General features: G+C 45.2%; 2 protein-coding genes across 3 annotated transcripts; one reads left to right on the forward strand and one right to left on the reverse strand.

The window, feature by feature from the left end:
- Positions 1–76: 76 nt before the first annotated feature.
- Positions 77–7854, reverse strand: EIF3I (eukaryotic translation initiation factor 3 subunit I). The gene is made up of 11 exons (XM_048500258.1): positions 7715–7854; positions 6991–7083; positions 5745–5832; positions 4978–5043; positions 3750–3899; positions 3242–3369; positions 2649–2759; positions 1620–1709; positions 1036–1109; positions 532–624; positions 77–426 (listed from the first exon to the last, which is right to left on the reverse strand). The coding sequence occupies exons 1-11, from the start codon at positions 7715–7717 to the stop codon at positions 345–347; spliced, it is 978 nt and encodes a 325-aa protein (XP_048356215.1). The 5' UTR covers positions 7718–7854; the 3' UTR covers positions 77–344.
- A 1-nt stretch (position 7855) lies between these two features.
- On the forward strand, positions 7856–13774 carry TMEM234 (transmembrane protein 234). Of its 2 annotated transcripts, none has more exons than XM_048500261.1 (5): positions 7856–8285; positions 10014–10165; positions 11120–11186; positions 12041–12133; positions 13336–13774. In XM_048500261.1, the coding sequence occupies exons 1-5, from the start codon at positions 8255–8257 to the stop codon at positions 13410–13412; spliced, it is 420 nt and encodes a 139-aa protein (XP_048356218.1). In that variant the 5' UTR covers positions 7856–8254; the 3' UTR covers positions 13413–13774. The 2 variants fall into 2 exon arrangements, with proteins under 2 accessions (XP_048356218.1, XP_048356219.1); XM_048500262.1 differs by having other exon boundaries at positions 7860–8267.
- The last annotated feature ends 48 nt before the right edge of the window (positions 13775–13822 follow it).

Raw genomic sequence — 13822 nt, forward strand, 5'->3', positions numbered from 1 at the left:
GAGAACCTGCAGAAATAAGAGTTTTATAAAACTTTCCTTGAACAGAGTACAAGAAACAGGCTCAGGTGCACTCTAATTTGGGTTGGAGAAAGAGTGTTTATTTTACTTCCTTTTGTAGTACTTCTATAAATATGCCAAAAGGGTAAGAAATCCACAGTCCCCATGAGGAAGCAGAGAGGTGGACCAGGCGACAAGCTGCAGTCGCCACCAGTGCGCACTCTGCCTCGTCTCAGGTGGCTCCACCGTGCTTCCCTTGGGAACAAGCCCAACCTCAGGCCCTGGTGAGATTAAAGAGCCCGGAAGGGCAGCTGTAGAAAGGGGGAGAGGAGTAGGAGGGAGCCTCTTCAGGCTTCGAACTCAAACTCAAAGTATTGGGGATCAAAATAGTGGATACGGACATAGCCGTCTTCACCGCCGCTGCTGTAGCTGAAAGAAAAACGAGGAGAGGTGAATCTGTTGCCTCAAAGGGATGTGGTTATCCAGCCCCCCATTGGAAGACAATGCCTGCTTTTTGGCTGCTGTGACACTTACCTCTTTCCATCAGGATGGAAAGCAACACTATTAATGGGCCCAAAGTGACCTTTGACTCTTCCAAACTCTTCCTCGACGGCCAAATGGAAGAACCTAGAGTGGCGGAAGAGATTTGTGAGGACAATGCAAGAGAAACAGCTCGGGGGGTCAAGGGGCAGTGGGGTCTTCTCTGTCCCTGATGCCCCATTATGGGACCAGCTTTCTGGCCAAGTCATTCCTAAGCAGCTGCCTGGGGCAGCAACAGGAGGAGGCCCCGACGCTCCCAAAGGCCCCTACTCACTCCCAGCTCCTCAGCAGGAGAGGAAGTGGTCGTATCCTCCTCCCAGGCACTTGCTGCTGCCCATCAGCTGTACAGGTTCGATATGGCCTGGCTGGTAGTGAGACAGGTCCAGGATGGGATCAGTGAACCTTGCTTGGGGGCCTGCTGGAACCATAGTTGGATTTTTTGGGGGGGGAGGGAATCAATCAATCACCACCCCCCTCTTGCAAGACAAATTTGCTGACCTGGCCTCAAACTTGCCGATCCTAGTGGAAGTAGTTGTCACATCCATGGCTTCCTGGCCACCACCTAACACCACCTGCCAAAGGGCAAACAAGGGGGAGGGAAACACATCTGAACAAAACCCTCCTTGGCAATAGGCTGTCGTTCAGCCACCGCAGCTGAGAACTGTGACCTGCCCAGGGAGGGAAACAGGATAGATTCAGAGCCTCTGAGGCCCATTCCATCCTATGCAGTTGTCCAGAGAAAGATGGGCAGGCCAGGAGACCAAGCAATCAACTGATGTCAGAAGGGCATAACCATGCTGCTTGGAAACAGGGATTGCAGCCTATCCATGTTTTCAGTTCTCAGCCTTGACACTTCAGCATAGAACTATATTTTTGTCTTCCAAGCCCAGATGAAGACAGTTGGGAGGTCACAAAGGAAGGCAAGGCATACATAAATAATCCATGCTGAGATGGCAGCAGAGAAAATCTCCCATCTTAGGCCCAGGAAAAGATCCTTCAAAAGCTACCAGGAGACGGCACAACACTAGCACAAGGGTATATGCCCAGGGGAGGGACACTTGCAGGTCTGCTCCGAAACGTACATGATCGAAGATGGGTGAGAGCGCAGCTGAGTTTACCGGCCGCTCGGTCCGGAATGTCTTCAGGTGCTCAAGCGTCGTGCAGTCAAACAGCTGTAAAGGAAGAAATAGTTCACCAGTTGCCCTAGCAGCGGCCTCTGCGGACACTATCCCAGTTAGGTTCATGGGCAAGGTCCCAACTGCTTGACCTGCAGACGCTGCAGCCCCTCTGCCACCACTTCAGGGTAAGAAAGATGCTTCCTCACTGTGCAGCAGTTACAAATCCCATCCTAGGACGGGCTGGTCTGTGTTTCCTATCTTCTGCCATGACACTGCACAAACCCAGGTGGTTCCTTGCGAACTGGACAATGGCTGAGCTTGGCTCCTAACAGGAGCGAGGGGTTCAAGAATAGTTGCCGAAGGTTGACTCATAATGTATCAAACACGTTTATCGAATACCCCACCGCATTTATTCATGTGGCTGAAGGTGGCCTTTTTTGGAACCGGACTGGGACAAAATTTCAAGTCGCATAAAATATTTGCATCCCTGCGCCCAACTCTTTCCCTTCAACAGGAGGAAAAACCGACTGCACCGGGGTGTTATCCTGCCACGACACGCGCCCGGAGCCTTTCAGGGTGTGCATGAAAGCCACACTTCTCACAATGCCTGCACACATCCCTCTCCCCCAGCAGATGCAGGAATGCCAGGCTAAGCCACAACCCCCATGTGGGAAGACGTTGGTGCATCACAGATCAAGGTTTTGTTTTCTTTCATGTCCCACTGTGCACCAAAACTATAAACACGGGGAGATTTTTCGTGTCAAGTGGCAGATGCTCCTGGGCTCTGCCCACAGCATCCAAGGGCACCTTATGCTCCCACATGCAGTGGTGGCGAACCTTTGGCACTCCAGATGTTATGGGGCCATGCTGGCAGGGGCTGATGGGAATTGTAGTCCATAACATCTGGAGTGCCAAAGGCTCACCACCACGGAGTTAGAGATTGAGGCAGGGAAGATGACATTTCCATTGGGCACGCGATGGCGTGGGACGCACCTTGGCTGTGTTGTCCTTGGAAGCTGTGATGAACATAGTCATGTCTCGGGAGGTCTGGATGTCATTGATCTGTTTTGTGTGCTCCTTGATATTCACGAGGACCTCCCCAGACTAAGGAGGAAGAAAAGGAAGTCAATAGACGCCAAAAGAGGGGAAATCAATTCCCTCAATTGCTATGGATAATTACAGCACTTTTTGATCATGTGTAATGTACTCCACATACACTCTTTTGTATGCCTTACGACAGCACTTCAAGGAAGGCCAGTGTTCACAGTCTCATGTGGCAGAGAGAAACAAGCAGTTTCCCCATTCTCACTCAGAACATCCACATGACAACCACTTTGAAGATTCTCAGTGTCTATCCTCCGCTCCAGAGGATACATCAAAAGCTCTCCAGGCAGCCAGGTGGGCTAATGATCAGTGGTGAATGCGTACATGCACAGCCTCCCCAAACCACCCACAACACTCTCTGAGCAGACCTGGGTAAATCTCTGCCCTCCCTCCTATCCTACCTCACAGATGAATTACCAGCTGGCAACGGTTTGCTTTGTGGGGGGATCTGTCTCAGGACAATGCTCTCTGCACTCACTAACCTTTCCACTGAACTGGTTCAGTTCTCCATTTTCATGCCCCACAATGATGAATTCTCCGAGAGGCCCCCACACAGCACTGGTGATTTTGGATTCACTGCATGGAATCTTCATATAAGGCTCGTTGTTCTCTGGGGAAAACAGAGGGCTGGTTTTAAAAATCCAGTAGAAACTCAGCTGCCCCTTGTTCCCACCTCTCCCAGTGGCCAGCCATTCTGTTGTTCAGAAGAAGGGATGGGAAAGTGCTGGAGCCCTGTTCCACTGGACTCCGGCTTCACCGGTCACCAACCAATAAAAAATCACCACAGAGGGAAGAGAGGCAGTGATCCCCCTTACTCTGACTCACTTCCTCCCATATGATTTTGATTTTTCTGTTTTTAATCCATCTTGCATTTGTCATGGGGGGGGGGGGATAATAAGAAGTTTAGCAGGGGGACGGGACAAGACAGAAACCATCATGGGTCTGAAACTTGCTCATCCCAATTCTTGTGCCTTCACCCAGAAGCCTCACCAATCTGGCTGGAGTCCCGCAGGTCAAAGAAGCTGACAAAACACTGGTATCCCATTTGCTTGTCTGTGGAAAACATGATGATGTTCCCTCCAAAATCAAAGCCACAAGTCCGGACAGCGGAGTTGGTCTCGACCAGAGCCAGCTGCTTGCCTAGGGGAGGATATGGCAGAGAAAGTCAGCAACAGTGAGGAATGTGAAAAATTGCCTTGTATGGAATCTAGAAGAAAAGGATTTTGGATTTATACCCCACCTTTCTCTCCCATAAGGAAACTCAAGGTGGCTTACAAGCTCCTTTCCCTTCCACTCCCCACAACAGATACCTTGTGAGGTATGTGGTGCTGAAAGAGTTCCCAAGAACTGTGACTAGCCCAAGGTCACCCAGCAGGAATGTAGGAGTGCAGAAACACATCTGGTTCACCAGATAAGCCTCTTCAACACAGGTGGAGGAGTGGGGAATCAAACCCGGTTCTCCAGATTAGAATCCACCTGCTCTTAACCACTACACCACGATGGCTTCAACAAAGAAGTTGAAGACAGAAGGCTGGGACCCTTCAAAGCCTACATTCAGCTCTCATTCATCACTAGAGAATTATGCCCAGGTCACCAGTCTCAGCCTTATGTGTGTTTGTTTATTCAAAAACAAGCCCAGCACTTCCCAAGTGGAAGAGCATCAGTTTATATAACCCCTGACATGATATAAAAATGACACAGGGTGGGAGAGAGGAGGCAGAAAAACACAAAATACGCTGATTGAAAATGATGTGAAAACTGAGCACACCAACACCCGATGCTGAACTTAGCAAAAGCTCGAGTTGCTACAGAGCTCAGAGAGTGGCCTAAAAATTCATGCAGAAGCTAAACAAGGCAGGATCTGGGAACAATCCAAATGGTGCTTCAGGCCCCAGAAGAAAGTACAGACTGCAGGTTAGCAAAGACACGGTGATGGTTGTTTCTCAAAGGCATCACAGCCAACCTCCAAGGCTTCAAAGCAGATGACCCAGTTGGAAAACTTTCTTTTAAATATGGTTACCTTGCTTATCCATAAAGATCCAGCATGAGTATCAAACTAATTAAAAACTGTAAAGGTGAAGCCTATGCTCTGTTGTTCAGGTCTCCAATTGTCTCCAGGGATCACTTACCCTCCCCACCCCCGTCCAACACACACAGTTTACAGTACTCTCAACAGCACCTTCCCATTTCCATGGAACACATCATTTCTAAATTCTACCTGTTTCGCAGTCCCAGAGACGACAGCTGTTGTCTGCAGAACCTGTTAGCACGTGCCTCGTGTCCCCTGAAGGAGCAGTAAAGGAACTCAAAAATGTAAACACAGACATCTTCCTGCAGGGAATGTACTGGACAGCTTCAATATCTAGGCAGAAATCTGATGCCATAATCAGAATGAATTTCAGAATATGGCAACAAAGGGAATTAGGGTTTTTTTTCTGGGTGGGTGGGGGGAGGTTTGCTGTCACTGCAATGTAGGGTAGTGAGTGCTCCACTAGGACTGGAGAGATCTGGGTTCACTAGGTAACTTTGGGCCAATCATTGGCTTGTTGTGAGGATGAAATATAAGATACCTTGAGCTCCTAGGAAAAAAGGCAAGATAAAATAAGAGATGAACACATAAATAAATATAATTGGAAGCACCAGAACACTTTTTATATTCATGTGTGCTAGATCATGGGTTTTTCTTAAAAAGTGCCTTTCAAAATACATTAGATGTCCCATGAAATACTCTTAACTGTTAACTTGGTTTAAGCTGGCACCATATGCTTGCACTCCCCATTCTCTCAGCCCACCTGCCAAAACAGGTTATTATGTATAAATGCAAAATGCTTATAGCTCTTCTGGTTGCTTTGTTATGACAGGCTAAATTTATCTCTCAAAATCTTCAAATTGTGCAGTGTAGTCCTGTCACATTTGGAGTAGTGTCTCCAAAATTAACAGTCTCTCAATCATTCAACATTCTCATTTTTTTAATCCAAAGGATACAGTCAGCATCAACACACCAGACAGCTCCAGTATGTCCATTGTATGTGCCCATCCTCTCACCGTTGACAGAGTACCAAACATTGACAATCTAGCAATAGAGGAGTTGCAGTTACACACCCAAAAGCAAGATCTGGCAAATAACTTAGAGAAAATTTCAAGCAACTTGTGGATTAGACACCAGACTATTTTGAAAGTAATCAAAATCTCATTAGGTGCTGAATTAAGGAGACATAACAGACACTGCATTTTAAATACTAACAAAGCTAACCCGCTAGACACCTGAAATATACTTTTCCCAGTTTTTTTCCTAGAGGTGTGAAACAGTTTTCCAGTTTAGTATTTTAAAAAAAAAAGGGAGGGGGAGAGAAAGAATTAAAAATATTTTTAAAAGAGTTTGCTCAATAAAGGACAGACTACGATGGATGAAAAATCTAATGATATGATCCACCAAGACAAAAACCAGACTTTGTAACTAAAAGGTATTTATGTTCCCTAGGTAGTACAGGCAGTTTATTCAATCTTAAAAACCCAAACAAAAAATTGCCACTGACAACTGATAAATTATTTAATTTTCTAGAAAGCCAGCTGAAACCACTGGGTAGCACTGTTGTCAAAAGTGTACAGATTACAACCATAATAAGAAACAGGTTTCACAACATCTGGGTTCATGTGGCAAAGGCCCTGCTCTGCTATCCTGCCCCAGATCTTAGCTCCTTTCAAGAACATAGTTACTAAGGAGATTTAAATGAGTAAAGGACTGACTGCAGAGGCAGCAATGCGCTTGCAGCTCTGTAGGTACTCAGCCATGGTAGACTTTAAATCAGCCGCATTTTGAGTAATAGCCAAAACCAAGTAAATAGCTGTTGCAATGCAGGCTGGACAACTTTCCCCCTATTCCATTATTCGTCCCTTTCCCAATAAGTACATGGATCCCACACTGCACATCGGCTGAAGGGCAGTCCCACGGGCAGCTCACTGCACTTGCCACTCGAGGTTTCAAAAGCATGTTGATGGCCAGATTGTTTTTTCCAGGAAAAGATGTAGCTGGTTTTCTGGAGATAACCAGCTCTTAGAAACACTTTCCACACACACACTTTCCACAAGAGTGTCCACCTGTCTGTGGCTGTGTGTATACATACATACGTACCTACCTATACATTCCAGTACATTATCAGCATTCTCCAAATAACAAAAGGATAGCATTTTGGATTGAAAGATGTAGAACAAAAATTCAAGAAAAGCTTACTGGATCTTTGGCCACTGTGAACAACAGGTCACCTTCTCTGTTATATTTGATCTGAGTAATCGCCCTCTCATGGCCCTGAAGCAGGATAGGTTTCTATAGAAAGGCAGATTAAACAAACAAGCAGTGAATATATTAGCTTTCTGGAAATGTGAACGTCAACCTGTAGACTGTTTTGTGATCCACAAAACAAATAAGCGTCACAGAACCTCCCTCCAAGAAACCGGGGGGGGGGGGGGGAGTATGAATGTATGTTACATGGTTCTCTCCTCCAGTTTATCCTCACAACAACCCTATGGAGTAGGTTAGACTGAGGGCTAGGCAGGCCCAAGGTCAGCAGAAACTGTTGGGTTCTTCCATCCTCCCTTTTATCTCTTTTCTACACGTAGGCATCACCTATTCTGACATGGTAGGAGCAGGCAACCCAGACACGCGTCTGGCTGTAATGCTTTCCCTACGAAAGCAAAATGACCCTGTTCGGTGCTAGGGTTGCCAATTCTGGTTCGATAAATTCCTGGATATTTGGGGGTGGGGCCTATAGAGGCGGGGTAAGACCTCAGAAGCAATGTGATGCCATGGAGTCCACCCTCTAAAGCTACCATTTCCTCCCGGGGAACTGATCTCTGTAGTCTGGAGATCAGTTGTAATCCTGGGAAACCTCCAAGTTCCACACGAAGGCTGGCGACCCTTTAACTCACTAACAGCACAAGCAGACCTGTCAACTCACCATAGCTACGGTAAGGCAAGGCCGGCGTCAACAGCACACGAGAAAGAAAAGGAAGTCAGAGCAGAAAAGTGGAGGTGGGAAAAGGCAAGCACGGCTCACTGGGCCTTACTTCCTGTTTCCTTCCCCTGACGCCGGAAGCACAGCCGTCCGACTCGACTGCCATAACAGGTAGCCTGAACTTCCGGCAATAACTGAAAATCGCTATTTACCGACGCTTCTTAGGGGTAGGGTTGCATGGCGAAGGAAGCATCTATGCGAAATGAAGAGAAGCGCCAATAACAACCGTGAAAGCGGCCACTCAAGTCATTAATCCGCCAGATTTCATAGTTATGGTGCCTGACGCGCGCAGTTCGAAACCAGAATTGTTCCTGAACTTTCAACTTTTCTAACGTCTGGCTTGCCAGACAGAGACCAGAAAGATGCTAGACCATAGAGACTGCCCAGGGAGAGCACCACTTGCATCCCACCAGTAATATGATGGCTTTCGGTTTAAGTGACGCTCTGCACCGCTGTTTTGCCGCAGCTCTGTAGCCGATCGGCATGGCGTCGCTAGGTGAGAGACCTATTTCCGGTATGGAACCGGGTGGGTGGGACGCGAGGCTCCTCAAGTCGCTGGACGAGCCCTTATTGACGTGGTTCTTCCCTCACAGCTACTGGTGTAGAAGTGTTGAAGTGATGGGAGAAAAACATAGAAATGTTAACAGTACTTACTTTCCTCTCAACCGTAAAATTACTTCGCTGCTTGAATAACATAAACGTCATCGTTTCTAACTTAGCACGTGAAAATGCATTGTTTGGAATATTTCAATTCCATTCAACCTTTAATGTCATACACGTTCGGAATATTTATGGAATTTAAATGTACAAATGCCTTTTTCCCCCAAACAAAATTGCAGGGGTGTGTTAATTCGCTTCCAATCCATGGTGACCCTATGAATTAATGTCCTCCAAATTGGCCTATTGTTAATAGCTTTTCCTTTATGGAGTCCATCCATCTCACATTGAGTCTTCCTCTTTTCAGGCTGGCTTTGACTTTCCTTGGCATTGTTTTCTTTCCCAGGGACTCATGTTCTCATAATGTGACCAAAGTATGATATTCTCAGTTTAGTCATTTTAGCTTCTAGGAATAGTTCAGGCTTGTTTGTCTTTGGTGATCCACAGTATCTGTAAAACTCTCCTCCAACATTACATTTCAAAAGAATCCATTTTTTCCCTGTTACCTTTCTCCATGGCTTACTTTTCACACCCTTATATATATAGAGGAAATATTATATAGTATAGGGAATAGTACAGCATGAATTAACATGATCTTGGTTGCCAGTGACACACAAGAATATTGCTCTTTCCCATTCTCAATTTCCTTCTAATTTTGATGATGGAGCCAAAGAACAGAAAGTCTTGAACAATTTCATGGCCAACCTTAAAGTTGAGTAATTCCCCAGCAGTCATTCGTTGTGTCTTTTTGATGTTCAGCTGTAGTCCTGCTTTGGCACTTTCCACTTTAACTTCCACCAGTAGTCATTTCAAGTCTTTGCTATTTTCTGCCAGTAATGTGGTGTATCTCAAATTGTTTTGACTCTCCCCCCAAATATTCACTCAACCTTCATCTAAATCTAATTCAGCTTTCCTTATTGTATGTTTTAAATATAGATTGAAGAGATAAGAGGGAGCTGCAAGCTGCTATGCTTCCTTAGTACACATATCTTTTTTGTAATTTGAGGGATGCAGGATGGAAATTAGAAAACAAAATTTGTTGTTGGAGGGGGAAGTACATCATTTGAACAGAAGATACCATCTTAACTGGATATCAACATATTTAGATAGCAAGCTCAGCTTTGTAGCACTGAAAACAGTGAACTCTTCAATATACACGATGGTGTATTAATTATAGGCGAAGTTATACTCATTCCGAAACAGAATATGTTTCATGGAAGTTTTTGGGTAATCTCCCCATTGCCAATGTTTCCTTTGAAAAACATTCCAAAAATTCCAGATAAGGAGAAATGTGCTATTTTTCACTCCTGATTTTCCTGTTTACAGCAACCCTGTGAGGTAGGCTAGGCTGAGGGATTGTGCCTGGCCAATGTAATTAATATCTACTCATCAGTAAGCTCCACTGAGTTGGGGTGGGGTGGGGGGCTTACTTCCAAGAAAGTCTGCACAGGATTGCAGTGTAACACATATTGGAGTCCATGCTTGGGCTGTGGGGAAGACTTTAACCACTTTCAAACACCTTTCACATTCCTCACTGTATTTTGGAAAAAAAATTGACTCTGCTAATTTGAGGGTTGCATTGCAGGTGAAGTTGCAGCTTTGGTCTTGGTAGCAGCTCTCTGGGGAGGAACCAACCCATTTCTGAAAAGAGGCACTGAGGGGCTAGAACAAGTGAAAAAGAAAAACTGGATACTGCAGCTTTTGGCTGAAATGAAATTCCTTTTTCTCAATTACAAGGTATTATATCCTTTCTAAAACTCATTTATTCTACCCAATCCTTTGAAAATTACCTAAAGCTGCAATCCTGTGTGCATGCTTACTTTTAAGTAAATCCCATTGAATTCAATGGAATTTCATTGCTAGTATGCATGGATAGAATTCTGGCTGTAACTCTAATTATTTCCTAACTCCTATAGAATCCTCTCTTATGTGTTTGATATTGGGAAATCTCTTTTGGAAAATTCCTTTACAATGTTTCCTTTCATGAAAACAGGATTAACTCCTATGTTGAAAAACTCCAGATCGGGGGCTCCAACTAGACTGGCATTTCTTCAATTGAAAATATATTACTTTAGTTCCATGCCTCCCTCAGTTTTATTTTCATAATCATAGTGGTGTCTTTCATAGAAGAGAACAATGAAAACCATGTTCTTGACATTAAGAAAAGTTATAGTAGCTGGAAATAAAGAAGGCTTTGGGTCAGCATTAAATGCACATTGTAGTAGTACTTGGCTGGAAGACCACCAAGTAAGTCTAGGGTTGCTATGCAGAAGCAAACCACCTCTGGACATCTTTTGCTTTGAAAGCCTTATGTGATCAGCATAATTCAGCTGCAACTCTGCAGCAAAACACACAAAAAAGAAAGAAGTCCAAATGTGGATGCCAGCCATGGATCATTGATGCCCAAACCCACATAATGAGTTGGGTGCTGTGTGGTTTCCGGGCTGTATGGCCGTGTTCTAGCAGCATTCTCTCCTGACGTTTCGCCTGCATCTGTGGCTGGCATCTTCAGAGGAAGATCCTCTGAAGAGTGATTCCGGCCGTGAAAGCCTTCGACACCACATAATGAGTCTTCATAACCTTTTCCTCCACTGCTTAAATCAAGACCAGATTGGATCTGGTATCCCAAATTTGCTGTAGTTTAAGAAACTATGAGGTCTAAATGATACTGTCTTGTATTTTGTCTTGCAGTATGCAGTTCCATTGGTGCTCAACCAGTGCGGCTCGCTCGTCTATTATATTACCTTGGCTTCCACAGGTTAGTCCTCCTTTACTGTAAGAACATTTCCAGTCTTTAAACGTCTTTGGCCCACTCAGAAACTCCAGTGTACATGGCCAGAGTGGGCGTTGCAGCACAGCTTCTGGGAATGTTTTTCATGTGTATCATTCCAGCAGGCATCAAAGCAGCAGTTAAGCTACAAATTGTTAAGCTACAAATTGGGAACCTCACTAAGTAGTGTTCTGTAAGCCATGGCCAGCACCCATCAGCATAATAGAGATAACAGACCTAACTGCCCAATACTGGTCTGTCAGGGCTGGTATTGTCTGCGACTGGAAGCATCTTTCACCCGTTACATCCTTTAAGTGGCAGTGTTGGGGATTGAACCAGGAACCTTCTGCCTGCAAAGCAGATCCTCTACCACTGAGCCACAGCTCCTCTGTTTCATGTGGTGTAGGACTCACAATACCTTGTAAAGTTGCAAGCTATACCACATTGACATATGGAAAGCACTTAACTGCTTTAAAGCACTGTGTTAAACACTAATGGGCACCTTTGTAGGCTCCTGAAATTTGCAGCTGCCCCAAATCCTGATGTCTGAGCAACTTTGATTTGACACTCTTGCCATGACATGACAACTGCATGGCCCAAGCTGGGACAGATCAGTGGGTGAGCACATTCCACCCCAAGTCTCCTCGATCATGATGTCTAAACTGCTGATCATATCCCCCCTCCCATAGCACATGGCTTGCCATACTTCCCTGAGACTGGCAGAATTCCCACTGCAGTGTGGCTACTCTCTGCTTCTGATGGTTTCTTCGTATAATTGCCAGAAGCTTTTCTTGCTCTACCCACTCCTTTGTTGACTTGAAAAAAAATTGAATCCTTTTCAGACCTGACCTTGGCTGTGCCTCTGTGCAATTCTTTGGCTCTGATGTTCACAGTGACGACAGGGAGGATGCTTGGAGAAGACATTGGCAGCTCACGTAGGTCTCTTCTTTGACCAAGTTGAACACAACATCCCTCTTTACATTTGCTACTTCATGCTAAAAGTGGGAAATGTTATCCCCCCCCCCTTTCCTATGAACAAATCCCGTTGAATCAAAATACAAAAAGGTATGTGAAATAGCATGGGAATGCAGAGTTTGGAAATTCTTCCTGCTCCATGATTCTCTAAACTTAATCCTCACAAGACAGATTTTCTGGGTTAGTAGAAAGGCAGACCAGGCACTGGAGATTTCTCCTGTCTTGGTGGGGGTTACACTCCTCTTGAAAAGCCAGATTCTCATTAGATAACCAGCTGGCTCAGAGTATTTTTCTCCAGCTTCTGCTGATGTGTCAGCTGCACCCATGCAGATCTAGCCACAGTGATCCATGCCTTAGTTACATCTGGATTATTGCAAATTTCTCTACTTGGGGATTCCCTTGAAGATTGTTTGGAAGCTGCAGTTAGTGCAGAAATCTGTGGCTAGGTTACTTATTGGGGCCAGCTACCTGAAGCATGTGACCCCAATACCTCAATAATTATAATACTTCAATAATTCCAATCTGCTCCCAAGCCCAATTCAAGATGGTGGTTTTGTCTTTTCAAGCCCTACATAACTTGGTATCAGGATATCTGAAGGGTCATCTCCTCTTATACGCTTCTGCTCAGGAATTATGGTTTTCTAGGTGCTTTATAATTGCCATTCTACTTACACTGTAAGCCTGTGGTGGCGAACCTATGGCACTCCAGATGTTCATGGACTACAATTCCCATCAACCCCTGCCAGCATGGCCAATTGGCCATGCTGGCAAGAGCTGATGGGAATTGTAGTTCATGAACATCTGAAGTGCCATAGGTTCACCACCACTAAGCCATCTAGAATTCTGCAAGGTAGAAAGGTAGCTAATAAATGTTTTAAATAAATAAGCTTGAGGATCCCTACACCGTTACCCCAATCTTCAGGTACTTTCAGCTTTCTTGCACCAGGAGACACTCAATCTGATCAAGGTGAGAGTATCTTTAAAAAAAACAAATCAGACAAAAATCTTATTTTTTCATACCTAATGAACACCTTGACCTTGCCTGTGGGCAGCCTGGTGTTATTGCTTTCACACTTGACACGAGGGCCAGTCACTTCACTATGAGCTACGCAATAAGCACAGAAGGATTTGGGCTTATCTCCTGCTTGTTTTCTTTCCCCAGGTGCTGCACTGGGGATGCTGCTGACTGGCTTGGGAGTGGCTCTCTGCATAGCTGAATCTGTGGATGAGAAACCATAAGGAGATGGTGATTGAGACATGGCTAATAATGACCAAGGGACAGGAAGCTCTGGCTCCACTCCTGGCAGCTTATGTGGTGGAGGATCTTGCCAGAGCATTCAAGGACTTGTGGGAATGTATTTTGTTCCTCCTTTCCAGATGCTCCTTAGAGCTCTTATCTGACTTGCATAGAGCCTTGCGGGAACTGAGCTTGGACTGTAGGGTTCCTATCAGCAGTGAGGAATGCAGGACGATGAAGGACAAAGGAATCGGGGAGGGGGATCCCTCTTTGGACTCAGGTTTGGAATGGAACAAGTTGATGTTCTGTTCACTTGCTGCTGTACATGTGCATTTTTGTAAATAAATTTAAGTGGCCATTGTCATTTTTCATCTCCCTAAAAAAAAAAAGCACATAAAAATCCATGGTAGTG

This window comes from Sphaerodactylus townsendi, linkage group LG06 (genome assembly GCF_021028975.2).
Source record: "Sphaerodactylus townsendi isolate TG3544 linkage group LG06, MPM_Stown_v2.3, whole genome shotgun sequence".
NCBI classification, from domain to species: domain Eukaryota; kingdom Metazoa; phylum Chordata; class Lepidosauria; order Squamata; family Sphaerodactylidae; genus Sphaerodactylus; species Sphaerodactylus townsendi.

What these genes read in the sequence shown, in the direction of transcription:
- TMEM234 (XM_048500261.1), top strand. Translation starts at nt 8,255, where the DNA reads ATGGCGTCGCTAGGTGAGAGACCTATTTCCG. An exon ending in AGGTGAGAGACCTATTTCCG is followed by an intron (nt 8,286 to 10,013) that starts GTATGGAACCGG and finishes GTTGCATTGCAG; the next exon opens with GTGAAGTTGCAGCTTTGGTC. An exon ending in TCCTTTTTCTCAATTACAAG is followed by an intron (nt 10,166 to 11,119) that starts GTATTATATCCT and finishes TTTGTCTTGCAG; the next exon opens with TATGCAGTTCCATTGGTGCT.
- EIF3I (XM_048500258.1), bottom strand. An exon ending in ATCGGCAAGTTTGAGGCCAG is followed by an intron (nt 625 to 1,035) that starts GTCAGCAAATTT and finishes CCGCCACTCTAG; the next exon opens with GTTCTTCCATTTGGCCGTCG. An exon ending in TTCCATCCTGATGGAAAGAG is followed by an intron (nt 427 to 531) that starts GTAAGTGTCACA and finishes TTTTTCTTTCAG; the next exon opens with CTACAGCAGCGGCGGTGAAG.